This window comes from Carcharodon carcharias, chromosome 8 (genome assembly GCF_017639515.1).
Source record: "Carcharodon carcharias isolate sCarCar2 chromosome 8, sCarCar2.pri, whole genome shotgun sequence".
NCBI lineage: Eukaryota > Metazoa > Chordata > Chondrichthyes > Lamniformes > Lamnidae > Carcharodon > Carcharodon carcharias.
The window spans coordinates 170410453-170433810 of NC_054474.1; the positions used below are offsets into that span (position 1 = coordinate 170410453).

At 43.7% G+C, this 23358-nt stretch overlaps 1 protein-coding gene across 1 annotated transcript in view; it reads left to right on the plus strand.

Annotated features, from left to right (window-relative positions):
- The window catches only part of LOC121281537 (nuclear receptor subfamily 6 group A member 1), a 170652-nt gene that overhangs the window by 120017 nt on the left and 27277 nt on the right, over positions 1 to 23358 (plus strand). Inside the window, exons 4-5 of the mRNA XM_041194486.1 lie at positions 9755 to 9912; positions 15860 to 16087. Coding sequence (XP_041050420.1) covers positions 9755 to 9912; positions 15860 to 16087 — 386 coding nt within the window. The remainder of the gene's footprint in view (positions 1 to 9754; positions 9913 to 15859; positions 16088 to 23358) is intronic.

A 23358-nucleotide genomic window follows, 5' to 3' on the forward strand; every position in this document is an offset into this window, starting at 1 on the left:
TTTTCATATTCTGAAATCCCCCATTAAGTCATCAAAATCTGTGTACAGAATTATACTACTTTGTCAATGTGTGGCCTCTGATTTAACATCTGCCTTGACTTCCTTAGAATTTGGAATTTATGTTTAATCTCTGGCCAGATGCAAACAGGTGAGTAATTTCTTTTGGTTCTGATTTGTTGCTACAGATTTTTGAACAGCATTGTCTTATTCCTTACAAATACGCAGCAGTATAGGCTATGTTCTTGTGCTAACCATCTGTTCATGTAATGTTGGGTTAACGTGTCCAACAAATATTGTTGAAACTGAAAATTCGAGTGGGTTTGGCACAGTTTGATTAATGTTTTAATGGGCAAGCTCCAGACATGACTTAAACCTCTAATTGGTAGCTTGAGAGTCGAGATCAAGTCCTGCTACAGACTTTAAGCCTGCAGTAACCGAAATAGACATTGCTGTCCATTCCAATTGGAAATAAAGTGTGATTGGGAGCCATCAACCATGTCAACAAGCAGTCATGGAAGCAGAAGAGTATACCTTGTTTTTCAAATAGGACTGCAGAAATATTATTAAATCAAGTAAGCCAGAGGAGGGAGCTGCTATTTCCATCAGTTGGTTACTTTTTATATTTTTGTTCATGGAATGTGGGCGCTGCTCAGCATTTATTGCCCATCCCTAATTGCCTTTAAGAAGGTAATGGTTTGCTGACTTCTTGAACCGCTGTGGTCCATATGTTGTTAGAAAGGGAGTTCCAGGATTTTGATCCAGCAATCGTGAAAGAACATTAATATAGTTCCAAATCAGGATCGTGTGTGGCTTTGGGGGGAACTTGCAGGTGATGGTGTTCCCATACATCTGTTGCCCTTGTCCTTCTAGATGGTAGAGGTTGCGGTTTTGGAAGGTGCTGTTGAAGGAGCCATGGTGAGTTGCTGCAGTGCATCTTGAAGATGGTATACACTGCTGCATTGTGCGTTGGTGGTGCACAATGTTTATTGTAGTGGAAGCAGTGCCAGTTAAGCTGGCTGCTTTGTCCTGGATGGTGTTGAGCTTCTTCAGTGTTGTTGGAGCTGCACTCATCCAGGCAGGTGGACACCATTCCATCACACTCCTGACTTGTGCCTTGTAGATAGTGGACAGGTTTTGGGGAGTCATGAGACGAATTACTTAGCAGAGAATTCCTAGCCTCTGACCAGCTCTTGTAGCCACAGTGTTTATATGACTGGTCCAGTTTAGCTTCTGGTCAATGATAACCCCCTGGATGTTGATACTGTGGGATTCACTAATGATAGTGCCATTAATTGTCATGGGGCGATACTTAGATTCTCTATTGTTGGACAAAAACAAAAATACCTGGAAAAACTCAGCAGGTCTGACAGCATCTGTGGAGAGGAGCACAGTTAATGTTTCGAGTCCAAATGACCCTTCAACAGAACTAAGTAAAAATAGAAGAGAGGTGAAATATAAGCTGGTTTAAAGGGGGAGTTGGAGGTGGGGGGGGAGACAAGTAGAGCTGGATAAAGGGCCAGTGATAGGTGGAGATAACCAAAAGATGTCACAGACAAAAGCACAAAGAGGTGTTGAAGGTGGTGATATTATCTAAAGGAATGTGCTAATTAAGGGTAGAAAGCAGGATGAGCAAGGTACAGATAGCCCTAGTGGGGTGGGGTGGGGGGGTGGGGGGGGAAGGGATCAAAATAGGCTAAAAGGTAGAGATAAAACACTGGATGGAAATACACTTAAAAATAATGGAAGTAGGTGGGAAAAGAAAAATATATATAAATTATTGGAAAAAACAAAAAGGAGGGGGAAAATCGGAAAGGGGGTGGGGGTGGAGGAGAGAGTTCATGATCTAAAATTGTTGAACTCAATATTCACTCTGGAAGGCTGTAAAGTGCCTAGTCGGAAGATGAGGTGCTGTTCCTCCAGTTTGCGTTGAGCTTCACTGGAACAATGCAGCAAGCCAAGGACGGACATTGGGCATGAGAGCAGGGTGGAGTGTTGAAATGGCAAGCGACAGGGAGGTCTGGGTTATGCTTGCGGACAGACCGAAGGTGTTTTGCAAAGCGGTCACCCAATCTGCGTTTGGTCTCTCCAATGTAGAGGAAACCACATTGGGAGCAATGAATGCAGTAGAATAAGTTGAGGGAAGTGCAAGTGAAATGCTGCTTCACTTGAAAGGAGTGTTTGGGTCCTTGGACGGTGAGGAGAGGGGAAGTAAAGGGGCAAGTGTTGCACCTTCTGTGGTTGCATGGGGAGATGCCGTGGGAGGGGGTTGAGGTGTAGGGGGTGATAGAGGAGTGGACCAGGGTGTCCCAGAGGGAATGTTCCCTGCGGAATGCCATCAGAGGGGTTTAAGGGAAGATGTATTTGGTGGTGGCATCATGCTGGAGTTGGCGGAAATGGTGGAGGATGATCCTTTGAATGTGGAGGCTGATGGGGTGATAAGTGAAGACAAGAGGGACCCTATCATGTTTCTGGGAGGGAGAAGAAGGTTTAAGGGTGGATGTGCAGGAGATGGGCTGGACACGGTTGAGGGCCCTGTCAACCACCGTGGGTGGAAAACCTCGGTTAAGGAAGAAGGAGGACATGTCAGAGGAAGTGTTTTTGAAAGTGGCATCATCAGAACAGATGCAACGGAGGCGAAGGAACTGAGAGAATGGGATGGAGTCCTTACAGGAAGCGGGGTGTGAGGAGCTGTAGTCGAGGTAGCTGTGGGAGTCAGTAGGCTTGTAATGGATATTGGTGGACAGTCTATCATCAGAAATTGAGACAGAGAGGTCAAGGAAGGAATGGGAAGTGTCAGAGATGGACCATGTGAAAATGATGGAGGGGTGGAAATTGGAAACAAACTTAATAAATTTTTCCAGGTCCAGATGAGAGCATGAAGCAGCACCAAAGTAATCATCGATGTATTGGAGAAAGAGTTGTAGGAGGGGGCCGGAGGTGGACTGGAACAAGGAATGTTCCACATACCCCATAAAGAGACAGGCATAGCTGGGGCCCATGTGGGTACCCATGGCCACACCTTTTATTTGGAGGAAGTGAGAGGAGTTTAAGGAGAAATTGTTCAGTGTGAGAACAAGTTCAGCTGGACGGAGGAGAGTAGTGGTGGATGGGGATTGTTCAGGCCTTTGTTCGAGGAAGAAGCGGAGAGCCATCAGACCATCCCGTGGGGGATGGAGGTGTAGAGGGATTGGATGTCCATGGTGAAGAGGAGGCATTTGGGGCCAGGGAACTGGAAATTGTTGATATGATGTAGGGTGTCAGAGGAATCACGGATGTAGGTGGGAAGGGACTGGACAAGGGGAGAGAGAATGGAGTCAAGATAGCAAGAAATGAGTTCCGTGGGGCAGGAACAGGCTGACATGATCGGTCTGCCAGGACAGTCCTGTTTGTGGATTTTGGGTAGGAGATAGAAGCGGGCCGTGCGAGGTTGGGAGACTGAGGTTGGAAGATGTGGAAGGAAGATCTCCAGAGGAGATGAGGTCAGTAATAGTCCTGGAAACAATGGCTTGATGTTCAGTGATGGGGTTATGGTCCAGGGAGAGGTAGGAGGAAGTGTCTGTGAGTTGATGCTCAGCCTCTGTGAGGTAGAGGTCAGTGCGCCAGACAACAACAGCACCACCCTTGTCAGCGGGTTTGATGATAATGTCAGGGTTGGACCTGAGAGAATGGAGTGCAGCAAGTTCAGAGAGAGACAGGTTAGAGTGGGTGAGAGGAGCAGAGAAATTAAGACGACTAATGTCACGCCGACAGTTCCCAATGAAAAGATCGAGAGAAGGTAAGAATCCAGAGGGAGGGGTCCAGGTGGAGGGAGAATATTGGAGGTGGGTAAAACAATCCGTTTAACAGGGAGAGGACTCCTGCCCAAAGAAGTAAGCATGGAGACTAAGGCGGCGGAAGAAGCGTTCAGCATCGTGCCGAACCTGAAATTCATTGAGATGAGGGCATAAGGGTATGAAACTAAGTCCTCTGCTGAGCACTGAACGTTCAGCATTGGAGGGGGGAAGATCAGGGGGTATGGTGAATACACGGCCGGGGCTGGGATTAGAAGACGGGATGGGGACAGAGGGACAGGCAGGGGTGAAGGGTCCTGGATGGGTGTTGGTGTCGATGAGATGTTGGAGCTTGCGTTCCTTTGTACCTGAAAGAAAGAGAGAAAGTTTCTTGTTGAGGTGTTGGATGAGACGAAGAATAAAATGAAACTGGGGGCACGCGCAGCTTTGAAAAAGGGTGCGGCGATGCTGCTGGAGAGCGAGTGTGTTCATATGGCGGCGCATGGCACTGAGTGTGGATCTCAGAATACGACGAGAACAGCAGTCCGAGGAGCGTTGTATGTCCCTGAGATACCTGTAATCCTGGGTGGGTTCGAAACATGAGGGATGGAACTTCAGTTGAAATCCACGTGGGGTAAGTTGGAGACGGAGACAGTCACTGAGGAAGGAAATATGGCTGTGAAAGCGGGTTTTGGTAAACACCTTGTCAAACACCAGGAGAGAAATGGAAAGCAATGAAGGTGAGCAAGGCAGAAGAGCGATACGAAAATCCTGATGGAGAGAAGAGCAAAACTTCTTCAAGGTAGGCATTCCTTGAAGAGAAGTGGCAGTCAATTAAACATTAAGATCTCTCTTGTTGGAGTTGGTCATTGCCTGGCATTGCATTGCATGAATGTTACTTGTCATTTATCAGCCCAAGCTTGAATATTGTCTAGGTCTTGCATATGGGCACGGACTGCTTCAGTATCTGAGGAGTTGCAAATAATGCTGAACGTTGTGTAATCACCTGTGAACATCCCCACTTCTGATCTTATGATGGAGGGGAGGTCATTATGGAACAGCTGATGATGACTGGGCCTAGGACATTACCCTGAGGAATTCCTGCAGCAATGTCCTGGGACTGAGATGATTGACCTCCAATAACCACAACCATCTTCCTTTGTGCTGGATATGACTCAAACTAGTGGAAAGGTTTCCCCTGATTCACATTGACTTCGGTTTTGCTAGGGCTCCTTGACACCACCCTCAGTCAAATGCTGCCTTGATGTCGAGGGCAGTTACTCTCTCCTCCTGCTCTGAGTTTAGTTTTTTTTGTCCTAAGAACTAAGGCTATGATGTGGTCAGGAGCTTAGTGGCCCTGACAGAACCCAAATCGACCGTTAGTGCGCATGTTATGGCTGAGTAAGTGCCGCTTGATAGCACTCTCGACCACACTTTCCATCACTGCTGGCCAAAAAAGTGGAGAAGGGTGTCTTATAGGAGGCATCAATGAAGGGAAATGGCAGTCTGTAACAAACTTGGCTGCGTTGCAGTAAAAGTTATGTTAATTTAGTAGTTGCCCCACTGTACATTAAAGGTTTGTATGAGAAATGTGTACCATACATAGCTCCCCCCACCAGTCTTGTAGTATTTAAATGAACAATCATGGGAAGCTATTAATGTACCAGGGTGCATTTTGTAGCACTTTACAGTTTTTGGCAGATCGTTCTATCTACATATTGTGTTGTTTGATACATTTCAGGGCTTCTGTGAGCAGCACTCTGATACAGGGGTACCTTTACATCCTACCAATATCGATCAGTCCCTACTACTGTTTTTGCAGAAGACTGCACATAACGAGAGGGTGATATGTCAGACAGCAGTTATCCACCTATCCACCAGATTCTAACCTGCTACTATCTTTGAAAACCTGCTACAGAAAACCAAAGCAGATTGCTGTGGAAATAGGATGGTGAAATTGGATGCCTTCTGGTTTGTTCCGAACTTGCACTTTTTCTCTGTATCCAATTAATTCATTCCCTTACTTAGCCAAAAGAATACAATAAAGAATAATTTCATAGCGCCTATTCACAGAAATCAAACATCTAATCAGTTGGCACTAAGATGTTATTGTGACACTTTCATTCCTCTTCCCTTGGCTATGCTACATGAAGTTGTATTAGTGGTCTGTAACCAGGAAGAAATATTGCACTAAGATAAAAGCAAAGTAATGCGGACGCTGGAATTATGAAATAAATGCAGGAAAAACTCAGCAGGCCTAACAGCATCTGAGGGAAAGAGAAACGGAATTAACGTTTCAAGTCCAGGCAACTCTTCTTCAGAGATCTGAAGAAGAGTCATGCGGATTTGAAACATTAACTCTATTTCACTCTCCCCCCAGATGCTGCCAGACTTGCTGAGTTTTTCCTGCATTTTCTATATTTATAAGAAATATTGCACCTCAGATTTTGCAACCATTAAACTGCGAGACAGCAGCATCCATGGCAGAAAGATTAAGAAGGGCACACTAAGTAATACACAAATCACCAGTGAGTAAGAATCGGTGATGGTGACATATTGGGAGCAAAAACCTCTTGGCAAGTCATGTCCAACCTCATCTAATGACTGCAGGGATCTGAAACTTGTGGACCCGCTTTTAAAAGAAGGATGCTTTCCAAGAATTAAAAATTAATGAAGCTATTAGAAAGTAAGCTAATGCCTTTCTGTAAATGGAAGCTGTAGTGATTAAGTCCATAGCCTGCTTGTTGCGTTGATAACGCAAAGTAGAAATTTTGGAGTTTACTAGAGAGTGTGTGGAAACTCCAGGGATGCTGGCAGCAGAACATCCAGTGAAAAAGATGCTAAGGCCAGCCTTTGTACCTCATGAATGTTCGAACTGCTGTTACACTGACCTTCGGCTCCACTCTCTGCTGTTCCTTGCTCATCAAATAGAGAGATTAATGATACATGCCTAATTTCATTGCTGTCATTAGATCCATTGTCACATTGATCAGTAAGCATGTTGAAATGATGCTTACTGCTGCAGTAGCGAGGCAGGAGTGAATGCCCATGGATGATATTACTGTCTCGTAAGATAACAACATGCATCATCATTGTTTTTTGTTGCTCCATAATTGCATAATATTTGTTCCTTTCTGCAACACCCTTGTTTGAGAAAGTGAACAGGACCAGGCTGTCCCCTGCTCATAGAAGTCGCCTCAATTTAAAGAACATCTTGCAGACACAGTGCAGCCCTCACACATGCCAAGCCCTTGATATTGCACTATTTGGTGGCTAAAAATAGAGTGCTTAAGAGTTCTGTGGGAGCTGAAAGAAATATAGATGCTGTTGAGTTGTGAAGAGTTAGAGACTAACAGTTTGTGCAGAGGGTCACCTGTGGGTCACCTGCTGAATGGCTCTTGCAGATACAAAGGTCCTTGCAACAGTCTCCTCATTGTCCAGGAGCCTCAGTGTTCCCCCACTTTTTGTGTTCCTCCACTTTGTGTTCCCTGCTGATCCCTTGTTGTATCACAAATTCTGGAACATGCAACAAGCATTTATACTTAGTTTGGCTGTACCACAGGACAGCCTCCCAATCTGCCTCCTGGCATTTTTTTGTGCAGATGGTTACAGTTGAGTTGTGCATTGGTGGAGTGGTATCCCTTTTGATTAAGCAATGCACTGCTGCTTTGCACACCTAGGATTGTATGGGTGTACTCGGTGACATTGTGGAATTCATGAATTTTTTGCCATTTTGAAACAAAATGAAGCCCTCTGCTGCTACTACTGGTTGCCATATGGGAAGAGCAGGGCCAGGATTTCATGCAGAGACAGTATTGAGAAGTCAGCGGTTTCTTCAAGCTGGGGCAGCCCTAGGTTACGGGGGTGCCTGAATTGGAGGCCCCCCACCCCACTCCCTGAGCCCAGTCAGGTGGGCTCGCCACGTGGGCCTCAACTGCTGGCAAAATTCTAGTGGCTGTAGCGTGAGGTCCTTTATTCATTCAATTGGCCCAAGAGCAGGCTGCTCGCCACCTACTCTGCTGTTGGTGGAGGTGGGTAGGTGATGGGCGTGGCATCCCTCACCCAGCAACCCCCCCCCCCCCCCACCCAAAAACCCCATCTGCAAACCCACTCCCAAGGTGGGTAAAATTTTGGCTATGAGGGAACATGTCAGTCATCTGTTTAATATGTCAGTAAACTGTACGATTGACTAATATTGCTTATGTCCCCTGTGGCAGCCTCGAATGAGCCTGAGGTGAAAAAAAACAGGATTGTAGTGATCTTGACAGGTCAGGTTCCATTATGCAACACAACTCTGCCACTGCCTTCTTGGTGATTCAAACCCTTTGCCTGCATTGTTGCACCTCTGTGTACACATGCAAATAGTGGCAAGCAGTAACAGTCCTCATGTGATGCAGTGCATTGTTCATCTTCCTCGCCATCCAGGCAACACAAATAGATTCCCAGAGCGAAACTAACTGTCACAAGGAATAAGTTGCTTTCCAAAACAGGTGCTCCAAATACTCTCAAACATCTCTTTCACTTAACCCACAAAGTTGAGCACCAAAAGGAAAAAGGCTGCCCTTTTAGATTCCTAACTAATGAAAGGTGCGGCTAGCCACCCTGGGCTCCCACTTAATATTGACCAAAGTGTAAACCTACATAATGGCAAAAAAATTAGGAAAATAATATGGATGTTTAAATTATGTCACTTGGCTGTGAAGCTCCCATCTGTTTCTGGTGGAAGCTTTCAACAAGTAAAACCTGACTGTATATACAAAATAGGCGTAGCTCCGATGGAACAGATTTTCATCCATTGTTGCACTCCATTGTATCCGATGTGCATCCAATTATGAAGCGTAATGGTGACAAAAATTGGCCCCTTTAGAAATAAAACAATAGACCCTTGGACTAGATTTCCTTTGGTCACCTTGCATGGAATGACATTGTAAACAAATATGCAATATTTCCTGTAGTTAGCATGTCTTGTAGAATCTCAGTCATGTTCATCCCCATTTATTAGGTGGTGTCTAATTTCTGTTTATGCAAGAAATACTCAGAGATGAATATATTATGAAATTGTTTGCTCTTTGCATCTTAATACTACAGTTGGAAAAGGCGGGAAAAAATGGTCCTTGAGTTACTTTTCCACAATATGACTTGAAAAAAGTGCAACTTCTTATAGTTGATACAAGTATTTTTTTCAAGTATTTGAAAATAATTAATTGTGAAGGAATGTGGAACATTTGCAAAAGATGCAGTGGAGCAATAATGCAATTCTCTCTTGTCCCCACTCTCTCCTCTTCCCACCCATTTATCTACCAATCTTTTTCTTTTCAGCATATTGTCAACATTACCTTTTCTATTAATATAGAAGTTTATTTTCTCTTTAAATCGTGACAATTCAACAGACATAAAAACAGAAAATGATGGAAATATTCAGGTCTGGCAGAATATGGGGAGAGTAACAAAGGGAATGTCTCAGGCCGATGATCTTTCATTGGAGATGGGAAAAGTTAGAAATGTAATGGGTTTTGAGCAATTGAAAAGGGGGAGGATGGGAAAAAGATCAAAAGAAAGGGTCTTTGATAGGGTAGAGGACAGGAGAGAATAAATGGCAAAAGGATTGGATGCAAGGTCAAAGGGAGTAATAATGGAATAAGTAAAGAAATAAAAGATGTGCCTAGAGGAGGTGTGAATGGCAGAATGATGAACAGCTGTCAACCAAGGCCCAGTACAGCGCTTCCAGGTGAAACAGCAGTTTACATGTATTTCTTCTTCTTTCAATTTACATTATTCACTGCTCACAACACAGTCTGCTCTAAATTGAGGAGACCAAACACCATTTCACAAAACACCTCTGTTCAGCCTGCAAGCATGCTTTTCTCAATTTTTTTCTTTCAGATATCCAGCATCCATTGTGTATTGTTTTTGAATTGAACAGGCATTCATTCTTACTAATAAATATTTCAGCAGGCCAAAGAATACTTTATTACATATTTCAGATATCTGAAGAAGAGATTGAAAGAATTATGTCTGGTCAAGAGTTTGAAGAGGAGGCTAATAACTCATGGAGCAACAATGGGGACAGTGATCATAGCTCCCCTGGCAATGGTATCTCCGAGGGAAACCAACCATCACCTGTTTCCACTCCTTCCTCAAGGTGGGAGCTTTTGTGTTAGATATGGAAGCAAAATTGAGTTAAATGTTCAGAATCTTTTAATTCCGTATTTTGCACTTTTAATTATTTAATCCAGTATTGCAGATGTATTATTCTATTAACCATTAAGCATTAGTATAAAATTGACTTACCAGAAAAATTAAAAAGTGCCAAACAAATTCATAAAATGCATATTATTCATTCATACATGATGTATTGCTTTTGGAGATAAACGCGTTCTCATTTGTACTATTTGCATCATTCCACTTTTGAATATCGATCCCCTGACTTTTGCTTCTGTTGAAGTAAAACAAATATGTGCCATGAAATAAAAGTCGAAAATGCATGAAATACTCAGCAGCTTGGTCAATATCTGTCAATGACAAGTTATGGTGTTTTGTAGGTGTACCATCCATCAGGAACAGAAAATAGGAACAGGAGTAGGCCATTTGGCCCTTGGAGCCTGCTCCGCCATTCATCATGATCATGGCTGATCATCCAGCTCAATAGCCTGCTCCTGCTTTCTCCCCATATCCTTTGATCCCTTTCGCCCCAGGAGATATATCTAACGCCTTCTTGAAAACATACAATGTTTTGGCCTGAACTACTTTCTGTGTTAGCAAATTCCACAGGTTTACCACCTTCTGGGTAAAGAAATTTCTCCTCATCTCAGTCCTTAATGGTCTACCCAGTATCCTCAGACTGTGACCCCTGGTTCTGGACTCCCCCACCACCGGGAACATCCTTCCTGCATCTACCCTGTCTAGTCCTGTTAGAATTTTATAAGTTTCTATGAGACCACCCCCCCGCACCCCCCTCATCCTTCTGAACTCCAGCGAATATAATCCTAACCGACTCAATCTCTCCTCATATGTCAGTCCTGCCATCCCAGGAATCGGTCTGGTAAACCTTCGCTGCACTCCCTCTATAGCAAGAACATCCTTCCTCAGATAAGGAGACCAAAACTGCGCACATTATTCCAGGTGTGGTCTCACCAAGGCTCTGTATAATTGTAGCAAGACATCCCTGCTCCTGTACTCAAATCCCCTTGCTATGAAGGCCAATATACGATTTGCCTTCTTTACCACCTGCTGCACCTGCATGCTTACCTTCAGTGACTGGTGTACGAGGACACCCAGGTCTCGTTACACATTCCCCTCTCTCAATTTATAGCCATTCGGATAATAATCTGCCTTCCTGTTTTTGCTACCAAAGTGGATAACCTCACATTTATCTACGTTATACTGCATCTACCATGCATTTGCCCACTCACTCAACTTGTCCAAATCACACTGAAGCATCTCTGCATCCTTCTCACAGCTCACCCTCCCACCCAGCTTTGTGTCATCTGCAAATTTAGAGATATTATGTTTAGTTCGCTCACCTAAATCATTAATATGTATTGTGAATTGCTGGGGTCCCAGCACCGATCCCTGCGGTACCCCACTAGCCACTGCCTACCATTCGGAAAAAGACCCGTTTGTTTATTCCTACTCTTTGTTTCCTGTCTGCCAACTAGTTTTCTATCCATCTCAATACACTACTCCCAATCCCATGCGCTTTAATTTTACACGCTAATCTCTTATGTAGGACTTAGTCGAAAGCCTTCTGAAAGTCCAAATAAACCCTTCCACTGGCTCCCCCTCATCAACTCTACATCCTTGAAAAATTCCAGTAGATTTGTCAAGCATGATTTCCCTTTCGTAATCCATGCTGACTCTGTCCGATCCTGCCACTGTTTTCCAAGTGCTCAGCTATTAAAACTTTTATAATGAATTCTAGCATTTTCCCCACTACCGACGTCAGGCTGACTGGTCTATAATTCCCTTTTTACCTCCCTTTTTAAATAGTGGGGTTACATTAGCTATCATCCAATCTGTAGGAACTGTTCCGTAGTCTATAGAATCTCGGAAGATGACCATCAATGCATCCACTATTTCTAGGGCCACTTCCTTAAGTACTCTGGGATGTAGATTATCAGGCCCTGGGGATCAATTGGCCTTCAATCCATCAATTTCCCCAACACCATTTCCTTACTAAGTTCTTTCAGTTCCTCCCTCTCACTAAACCCTGTGTTCCCCAACATTTCTGATATTTTATTTGTGTCCTCCTTTGTGAAGACAGAACCAAAGTGTGTATTTATTTGGTCAGCCATTTCTTTGTTCCCCAATATAAATTCCTCTGTTTCTGACTGGAAGGGACCTACATTTGTCTTCACAATCTTTTTCTCTTCACATACCAATAGAAAGTTTTACAGTCAGTTTTTATGTTCCCTGCAAGCTTACTCTCGTACTCTATTTTCCCTTTCTTAATCAATCCCTAGCTCCTCCTTTGCTGAATTCTAAACTGCTCCCAATCCTCAGGTCTGTTGCTTTTTCTGGCCAATTTTTGTGCCTCTTCTTTGGATCTAATACTATCTCAAATTTCCCTTGTAAGGCATGGTTTGGCCACCTCTGTTTTACTTCTGCGCCAGACAGGAATAAATAATTGTTGCAGTTCACCCATGCGCTCTTTGAATGTTTGCCATTGCCTATCCACCGTCATCGCTTTTAAGTAACGTTTCCCAATCCATCATAGCCAACTCGCACCTCATACCATCGTACTTTCCTTTATTAAGGTTCAGGACCCTAGATTCAGAATCAACTATGTCACTCTCCATTTTGATGAAGAGTTCTATCATATTATGGTCGCTTATCCCCAAGGGGGCCTTGCACAACTAGATTGCCAATTATTCCTTTCTCATTACACAATACCCAGTCTAGGATGGCCTGTTCTCTAGTTGGTTCCTCAATGTATTGGTCCAGAAAATCATCCTGTATACACTCCAGGAATTCCTCCTCTACGGTATTGTTACTAATTTGATTGAATGCTGAACATTGGCCTAGAAAAATTGGTATTGAACGTTGACCTAGAAAACTATTAGTATCAACCCAACTTTTTAGGCATGAAATGTTTGTTTAACAATATTTACCTCCATTTGGAGCTGACAGGAGCATGAGTCCTCCACCCAGATCCACTGCGGTACCAAAGGTCTTTGCTGACTTCTCAGCACTCCATTCCAATTATCTGGCCTATAACCCCAGGATATGCCTGAGGAACACTGCTGGCAGAATTCTGATTTTTCAAGATGAAAAAATGCTACCTGTCTTTGAGTGGCTATTGTGATGAATATCAAGTTCATGGGTGTTAATATTTTAGAGGTAATGTTTAGTTCTGGGAAGATTGTTCTTGTGAAGGTAAGGTAACTAAAATGCTGGGCTTTAGAGATTGCCAAAACATCTCAAGAAATGGCAGTTCAGAAGGTTACCCAGTTTACATACAAAGAGAATAATTAGGAGCAGGAGTAGGCTGCACGGTCCCTCATGCCTGCTCCATCATTCAGTAAGATCATGACTGATCTGATTTTAACCTCAGTTCCACATTTCTGCCTACCCCGATAACCTTTCACCCCTTGCTTATCAAGAATCCATCTACTTCTGCCTTAAATATATTCAAAGATTCTGCCTCCACCGCCTTTTGAGGAAGGGAGTTTCAAAGACTCAGGACCGTCTGAGAGAAAAAAATTCTCCTCATCTCTGTCTTAAATGGGCGTCCCCTTATTTTTAAACAGTGATCCCTAGTTCTAGATTCTCCCACAAGAGGAAACATCCTTTCCACACCCATCCTGTCAAGTCCCCTCATGATCTTATATGTTTCAATCAAATCACCTCTTACTCTTCTAAGCTCTAGCAGATTCAAGCCTAGTCTGTCCAGCCTTTCCTCATAAGGCAGCCTGCTCATTCCTGGTTTTAGTCTAGTAAACCTTTTCCAACGCAGTTACACCCACCTTTAAACAAGGAGACCAATACTGTACACAGTACTCTAAATGTGGCCTTACCAAATTTCCAAGTCACTCACCATCCTGACTTGGAAATACATAGCCATTCTTTCACTGTTGCCGGGTCAAGATTCTGCAACTCCCTTCCTAACAGCACTGTGGGTGTACCTACACCACATGGACTGCAGCGGTTCAAGAAGGCAGCTCACCACCACCTTTTCAAGGGCAACTAGGGCAATAAATGCTGGCCCAACCACTGAAGCCCACATCCTGTTAATGAATAAAAAAAAACAATACCCTGTATAACTGAAGCATAACCTCCCTACTCTTGCATGCAAGTCCCCTTGCAATAAACAGTAACATTCTATTTGCTTTCCTAATTATTTGTTGGAACTGCATACTAACCTTTTATGATTCACAAACCAGGACACCCAGATCCCCCTGCATCTCCGAGTTCTGAATCTCTCACCATTTAGATAATATGCTTCTTATTTTTCCTGCCAAAATGGACAATTTCACATCTTCCTACATTATACTCCATTTGCCAGATCTCTGCCCACTAACCTAACCAACTCCTTTTGTAGCCTCCTCATTTGCTCTTCACAACTTATTTAAACTTTGTTTGGTAGAGTCAGAGTAGAAGAGAGGGAGCCATAAAACAGCAGGTGAGCTTACTTAGCTGGAGAGCTGGAGATGTGATGCTTACACTGCTTGCAAAGAAGTGCAGCCCAGAGAGAGGTTTTGTTTTGGGAGTTAACACTAAATTAGTTTGAAAGCATTCCATGAACCCTGAAAGGCTAGGTCATCATGGAGCTTAAGAAGGTTCTCTGGTTTCAATTAATCTGAGTGTTCCACAGTAGGAGAAGAGGCTGGATACTGAAAAGCTGCTGCTGTTAGCAGGCTCCATGCAGTAGGGGCTCAGAAGGAACCCCGGGAGCCGTTCATTTCAGCTGTTGGTTGCAATTTGGACCTGTGGTTTGCAGCTCAAAGAGAAGCCCTGTGAGCTGTTAGCAAGCTCCAGGCAGTTAGGGTTCAGAGAAGTCCTGGGGGTCATTTTTGACTTGGTTACAGCCAGGAGACTGGAGTTTGAAGAAACCCAGGGATAATGCCAGCTTTGAGACTTTTGTGGGGTCCAGTGTCAATGTTGAGGACTCCCAGGATCACTCTCACCTGACCATTAACTACTGTGCCACCACTTCTAGTAACCCTGTCCTGCTGGTGTGACAGGACATACCGAGGTATAGTGATGGAGGACTCTGGGCTAAAAGGTATGATTCTGAGTCTATAGCTGTGTTAAACTATTACCTGGCTAATCTGTGGTACAGCACCTGAATTTTGGCTTAGCTCTCCAGATGTTAGAAGAATTTTGCATGGCTGACTGGGTTGACTGTATCTTTGTCATTTCTGAATCTGATGCCTAGGTCAGTGCTGGTGGTTCATCCAGATTTATTCTTTATGCTTTATTGGAGTAATTTGCTGCAACTCAGTGACCTGTTAGGACATTTCAGAGTACAGTTAAGAGTTAAGTACATTGCTATGGTCTGGAGTTACATATAGGTCAGACCAAGTAAGGATGGCAGATTTCCTCTCTTAAAGGGCATCAGTGAACCAGGTGGGTTTTTGCAACAATCCCAGTGTTTTACATGATTCACACACCATTACTGACTTGCATTTTATTCCCAATTTATTTAAGTAACTTAATTTAAATTTCCCAGCTGCTGGGCGGTTGGATTTGAACTCATGCCTCAGGATCTTTGATCCAAACTCCTAATCACTGGTCATAACCCCAGTGCTACCATTGACACAAGGAGCACTTCATATATGCTAGTTATTCTATTTAGTTATTCCACCAAAATTGTCAGAATTACAGAATTTTTGTTAAGTAAATCACATAACTAAACAGGCACTTGTGTATTAATTCTTGGGACTTCAATTTATTTACAGTATATATGTGCATCAGCGTTTCAGTTAATTCCACCACTATTTTTCTAAAATATAATATTTGAAAATCTTTTCCATTATTAGAACATGAACTAATCTGTTTGCTTGTTCGTCTCTTTCTCCTTCTCTCCTGCCTCCCTCTGCTTTATTAGTATAAAGAGTAAACACAAACTTTGTGTCTTTCCTTTCCAGCAGATCAATGGAGCTGAATGGGTACACTGCACTCAGGGATCAGTTCATGGGGACACCAGTCACTGCGCACTATCAGTACCTGCCGCACCTTTTTAGCTATGCTGCTCATTCAGGTCTGTTACCACCACAATCCCGCAACCTGGACCCTCAGTCACATACTCTTGTAAGCCAGCTGGTTGGAGCTGAAGACCTTGAACCTCTAGGAACACCAATGCTTATTGAAGATGGGTGAGTATAGGTTAATGCAACATTGAGACAGTAGATAAGACTGTTATCTCTTCTAGGACTGAAGCACTATTTCACTAATTAACTAATTTTTATGCTAATTTTCAAATATAGCTAATAGAGAAATTCTGTCATGTTCTTTACTTTTTATTTGGTAACTTTATAAGTCAAACTCTATAGTCAAAAGATTACACAGGTTTTGACTTTTTAGGGTAGTTCATCTCCTTTAGGAGGGTTATGTTCAATCTTCAACAGGCTGCTGCATGGAAGACTAGGGTGCTTAAATTATTTTTATAGTAAGAAAGGAAAGCTTATTTCAAAATAAGATTGTATTTCATTCTATTAACTCAACACTTTTTCTCTGGAACAGTTAATCTCAGGTACACACGTGGATGTATCCATAGGCCAGCCCACATTCCTGTCTAAAAACAAACATCCTTTTCAAATTAGTTGCTTGAATGAATAGAGAAATTTTCCAGCAACAGAAAATATTAGAGTCAATATATTAAAGGAAAACTGGTACCAGTAGATCCAGTATTGAACTGGTAATTGAAGCCCAGTTTTGAACTGGTAGCCCAGTAGGAAGTGCCAGTAAAACTGTAATTATCAGTAGTACTGGTCAGAGATGGTTATTTTCTCAATTTATCTGAATGTATTTCAGCTCCAAGTACATTTATTGCTGGGGGTGCACTTATATGTTGCAGGCTTGAATGAGGATCAACTGCTGTCAATAATCAACTGAAAGTATGCAGCCCCTTTCTGAATGAAGGTGCTCTGGATGAATAAGTGTGATTCAGGAGAATTTGAAGTTATATCATCATATGTCCAGACAAAACACTCAGAATAAAAGTTTGAGTACAAGTAAAAAGGTCAAATACACACAATTTAAATACAGACACGATCGACGCTGCTTGTAATCGACTACAGACAAAGCATTCAGAATAAAAGTTTTACTAAAAGCCATGCACATTTTATTGTAAGGATCAATACCTCCCCAATTGTGCAATTGCTCCACATGTACGCTTTCCTCTCCAACTGTAACAGTCATTTTGGGGGCTGCAGTGTGTCACATTGAGAGGCTGGTGCAGTCGTCTTGCTCCAACTGGAAGCAAAGAAAAAGTTTATTAATTTTATATCAGAGGTTGGGGGATATTTGCACAACCCTAATAAATAAGACCATAAGACATAGGAGCAGAGATTAGGCCATTTGGCCCATCGAGTCTGCTCCGCCATTCAATCATGGCTGATAAGTTTCTCAACCCCATTCTCCCGCCTTCTCCCCATTACCTTTGATCCCCTTACCAATCAAGAACCTATCTATCTCCGTCTTAAATACCCTCAATGACCTGGCCTCCACAGCCTTCTGTGGCAATGAATTCCATAGATTCACCACTCTCTGGCTAAAGAAGTTTCTCCTCATCTCTGTTCTAAAAGGTCTTCCCTTTACTCTGAGGCTGTGCCCTTGGGTCCTAGTCTCTCCTACCAATGGAAACATCTTCTCCACATCCACTCTATCCAGGCCTTTCAGTATTCTGTAAGTTTCAATCAGATCCCCCCCTCATCCTTCTAAACTCCATCAAGTATAGACCCAGAGTCCTCAAATGTTCCTCATATGTTAAGCCTTTCATTCCTGGGATCATTCTCGTGAACCTCCTCTGGACCATCTCCAGGGCCAGCACATCCTTCCAGAGATACGGGGCCCAAAATTGCTCACAATATTCTAAATGTGGTCTGACCAGAGCCTTATAAAGCCTCAGCAGCACATCCCTGCTTTTATATTCTCGTCCTCTTGAAATAAATGCCAACATTGCATTTGCCTTCCTAACTACCGATTCAATTGGCAAATTAACCTTAAGAGAATCCTGGACTAGGACTCCCAAGTCCCTTTGCAGTCCAGATTTGAATTCTCTCCTCATTTAGAAAATAGTCTGCCTCTATTCTTCCTATCAAAGTGCATGACCTCACACTTCCCCACATTGCATTCCATCTCCAAATATATCATCTTTTTCCGACCAGAGGTATGCTGCATTGAAAGAGATGTGGCAGGTAATTTTAAATTGCAGTTATATAAACAAATATATACCCTGTCTGAAGACTGCAAGAATTTCTTCTTGGGGATGGTCATTAAGCCTGGAAATATCCTCCACCTTTTCCTGAAGGGCGCCTTCCTCTGCTTTCGACCTCCCGATCTTACCCAGCAGCTCTTCCTGGCACTAGACAGGTTCCATCACTTGTGCTCGGGAAAGTGAGTTGGGTGGGACTGGGCTGAGCCTGGAGCCAGACTGCATCGATCGCATCGCTAATCAGGTGGGAGCTGTGCAGCCCAATATTGGAGCCACAAAGGGAGCTTCTGGGAATGGCATGGGGATGAGATATCCACTCATGGTCATCATCTTGCCCTGAGCCTCAGACCTAGGCCGATTTTATTGCTGCTCCCAGTCTTTTACCGTCTCTTCGCTGTCTCTGTTGCTGCTGTCTCAACGCCGCCGCCTCCTCCACCGCCACAGCCACTGTCACCACCTCCACCACTGCCTCAGCTGCCATCTCCAATTCTGTAGCCGTTGCCTTGGCAGCTTCAGGCACCGCTGCTGATGCTGCCACCTCTGGTTCCTCCACCACAGCTGCTGCTGCCTCCACTGCTGTTGCCAATTCCGGCAGTGTTACCTGGATGCAACCCCTCAAACTTGGGCCGAGTTGCAAGGCCACCAGTGAACCCAACTTCAGAGTACCCCCTCTCCCCCACCCAGGGACAGAATGGCCCTGAATGATGCCACTGGCCCAGATCACCCCCTCCAATACCCAGACTCCCCCAAACCCCAACACTCCTATGCCACTGTTGCTAGTTCTCCCACGCTGGCCGCTCATGCCACTGAAGCACACCTTGACTGTACTCCATCACTCCTGGTTTCGGCCCTGCCCCCGCTCCCCCAAAGCCTTGCAGGGAGGAGGAGTGTGCCACCTTATCAAATACCTTCTGTAAATCCAAGTCCACTACATCTACAGGTTCTCCTTTATCCATCTTGCTTATTACTGCTTCAAAAAACTCTAACAACTTAGTTAAACACGATTCCCCTTTCACAAACCCATGTTGACTCTGCCTGATCAAATTATAATTTACTAAGTATTCTGTTATGACCCCTTTAATAATGGATTCTAGCAATTTCCCTATGACAGATGTTAGGCTACCTGGCCTGTAGTTTCCTGCTTTCTGCCTCCTTTTTTGAATACAGTTGTTACATTAGCTATATTCCAATCCACTGCCACTGGGACCCTTCCATAATGTAAGGAATTTTGGAAGATTATAACCAATGCATCTACTATCTCTGCAACCACTTCTTTTCAGACTCTAGGTTGCAGGCCATTTGATCCTGGGGCCTTGTCAGTCTTCAGATTTAATAGTTTTCCCAGCACCTTTTCCGTAGTGATGGTGATTATTTTAAGTTCCTCCTTCCTGTTTGCCTCTTGATTTTCAAATATCTATGGGAAGTTTTCTAAGTCTTCTAGTTTGAAGACACACAAAATATCTGTTTAATACCTATATCATTTCCTTGTTTTCAATTATCAATTCACCAAACTCACTCTCTAGAGGACCAACACAAGCTTTAGTAACTCTCTTTCTGTTTAAATGCTTGTAGAAACTCTTACTATCTGTTTTTATATTACTAGCTAGCTTTCTCTCATACTCTTATTTCTCCCTCTTATTATTTTTTTCGCCATTCTTCGCTAATTCTCAAAATTTAACCAATATTCTGACCTACCACTAATCTTTGCAGATTTGAACAGTGTTTCTTTCAATTTGATATTATCCTTAACTTCCTTATTCAGCCATGGATGATGCATCCTTCTCAAAGAGTCTTCCTTTCGCACTGGGATAAATCTTTGCTGAGATTATTTAATATCTCTCAAAGTCTGCCACTGCCAGACCCCAAGTTATTGGTGAGATCCGGTTAGGGACCGTTAGGGACCGTTAGGGATGTTTTGTTTAAAGTAGACAAAGTTTGAGATCCAGGACGCTTACTAAGTGAAGAAAACCACAAGATTCCAAATTGTTGAACAAACAAAAATAAACTTTACTATACAAGGTCAGAAAGATAAAACAATTTACAGTATTTATCTTATACTCACCCAGAATGTTAGGATGTGAGGTATGTGTGAATTAACAGGCAAAGAGTTGTCAAACACACCACACTACACAGTAAATGATAGATGCAACCAAAACAGACTCCAGGGATTTCTCAACAACCCACCCAGATGTCAGTAACACTGAGAGACTACCAATCTCGCTGAAACCTTGTTTCTCTCACAAGGGTTTCTAATCTTCACCTGTGAAGATTTAGCCTTGGAATTCTCCCCAAAAGTCGCTCCAACTCGGACAGTTTCAATGATGGCCCACCTCGCAGGGTTTTGGTCTTACTTTCCGAGATTCCGTTCCCCTGGATTCCCAAGCAGACTCAGGCATTAACTTACAAGCGCAATTTCAGCTCTTGAGCTGCGCCAAAGCAGAACACCACTGCCCTAAAGGCATATCTTAACCCCAATGGCCCTCTTTCCTTAAGGTCTGCTCCCCACAGCCCTTTCTCTAACTTGGAGTCTGTTTCTCAGTTCCTTTTTTCTTTTCTTAACTGGGACCTATTGTTCTCTCTCTTTGTTCCTTACCTGGGACTTCCTTTTGGGATCTCTCCCTGTCCCCGCCCCCCTCTCCCTGGGACACTTGTCTTCTGATTAAGACTGACTGGCTGTTCAGTGGCCCTTGAACTGATCTGGTAACCTATCAAAACACTCCAAAAGAATCCTGCCTTTGTTACTAGGCAGAAACAAATGTAGCAAGCGTTGAAACATCCTGTACTTTAAATGTCGCATATACTGCAAGCTTATATAGCACACAGAGACACAGGATGGAATTCATAACAAGTTTCCCAATTCACTTTTGCTAGATCTGCTTTCACTCTTTTCTAATTACCTTTATTCAGGATTAAAACGCTAATCTTAGACTCTCACTTCTTCCCTTCAAACTGAACATGAAATTCTATCATGTTATGATCACTGCCACCTAGATGCTCATTTACTGAGGTTATTGATTAATCCTGCCTGCTTATTCATTACCAGGTCCAGAATAGCCTGCTCCCTGGTTGGCTCTAGAACGTACTGCTCTTAAGAAATTGCCCTAAATACAATCTATGAATTCATGTTCATGGCTACCTCTGCCAATCTGAATCACCCAACCTACCTGTAGGTTAAAGTCAGCTATGATTATTGCCGTACCTGCGAACCTTTTTTACATGCTCTATTTGTTTCTTCCTGTATTCCCTGTCCTACCATGTAACTACTGTTGGGGTGCTATAGACTACTCCCACAAATGACCTCTTGCCTTTATTATTTCTTGGGTGGAATTTTACGGACCCTGCCGCCAGCAGGATCTTCCAGTCCCATCAGCGTCAATGGCGTTTTGAACAGCTCACTGCATTTTCCAGTCCCGTTCCCACTATGATGGAGCTGTAAAATTCCGCCCCTTATTGCTACCCAAACTGATTTTACATCTTGCTCTTTAGAGTCAAGGTCATCTCTCACGACTGTACTAATGACAGCCTTAATTAACAGAGCTACCCCACCATCATTTCCTAGCTTCCTATCTGTTTGGAATGTCAAGTACCTTTCAATATTTAGGTCCCACCCTCGGTCACCCAGCAACCACGGCTAGGATTTTCCAGTTGTCGGGCAGGCTCGGCAGGAGCGGGCGGGGGCGGCAGCGGAGCCAATCGGCTCCACACCCTGATTTCACACAGGCTTAATTAAGGCCCACCCTGCATGAATCACGGGTGATAGCGCTCCCTCTGCGGGCGGGGGAAGGAGGGAGAGTCGGGTCCAGCGCTCTTTTGTGCATGCGTGCAAAAGAGCGCTTCAATCTCCCTGAGGTACGGAGCTGCCTCACGGAGATCGAAACGCTTTTTAAAAAAAATAAATACAATGAAGATTTAATGAACCATGTAGGACATGCTTTTATTCAAATTGTAAAAGTGTTAGGAAACCTCATTCCGCTCGTGGATGAGGCTTCCTAAAAAACACAAAGGTCGCTTGGCCTTTTTGCCTGCCTGCCAACCGTAAGGTTGGACAGGCAGCGTAAAATTCAGGTTAATTATTTAGTTAATGGCCTTAATAGTATTATCTGTTATCAGCGGGTGCACAGCCAACTCCGGCGTGTGCCCGCTGAACAAAATATCGCGCGACTTTGCGATGATGTTGGGACACACGCCCGTCGTCTTCGCGTGTCATTTAACATTCCGGCGTGTCGGGTGCGCGCCCACACACCGAATGGAAATTTCTGTTGCATGCCTCTGTAATGGCTATCAGGTCATACATATTTATTTCTGCCTGTGCTAACAATTGATCCATTTTGTTATGAATGTTGCGCACATTTAGATACAGAGACTTTAACTTTGCCATTTTTGCACTCTACAGCCTTATCTACTGGTGCACTCTTAACTTGTACTCTCTGTCCCTTCCTGCCATACTCTGATTATCATTACTCAAATCGCTGCTCTGCCTCGTTGTTTCTCTTTAATTTACCACATCTCCTCTCATATGATCCCTTCCCCCCACTATTTAGGTTAAAGCCCTTTCTACCACCCTAGTTATATGACTCACCAGGGTACTGGTCCCAGCATAGTTCAGTTGAAGACCATCCCATCAATACAGCTCCCAGTTTCCCCAGTACTGATGCCAGTGCCCCCATTTCTCTCATACCAGTCTTTGAGCCACACATTCATCTCTTTAATATTATTTGTACTAAGCCAATTTGCTCATGGCTCAGGTAATAATCCAGAACCTTTGATGTTCTGCTTTTTAATCTGGCCCCTAGCTGCTCATAATCCCTAAGCAGAACTGCTTTCCTAGTCCTATCTGTGTCATTGGTACCAACATGGACCACAACAACTGGATCCTCCCCCTTTTACTACGTTCCTCTCCAACCCTGAGAAGACATCCCGAATCCTGGCACCAAGCAGGCAACACAGCCGTCTGGCCTCTCACTCTTGGCTGCAGAGAACTGTGTCTATCCCTCTGACAATACTGTCCCCTACTACCACTACATTCCTATTAGCTCCCCCCTGTCCCCCACCTTGAATGGCTTCCTGTACTATGGTGCTATGGTCAGTTTGCTCATCCACCTTGCAGCTATTGGTTTCATCCATACAGGCTCTAAGAACCTCAAACCTGATGGACAATTGCAAAGGTTGGGGCTCCTCCACTTCTACCTCCTGGATCCCCATACCTGTGTC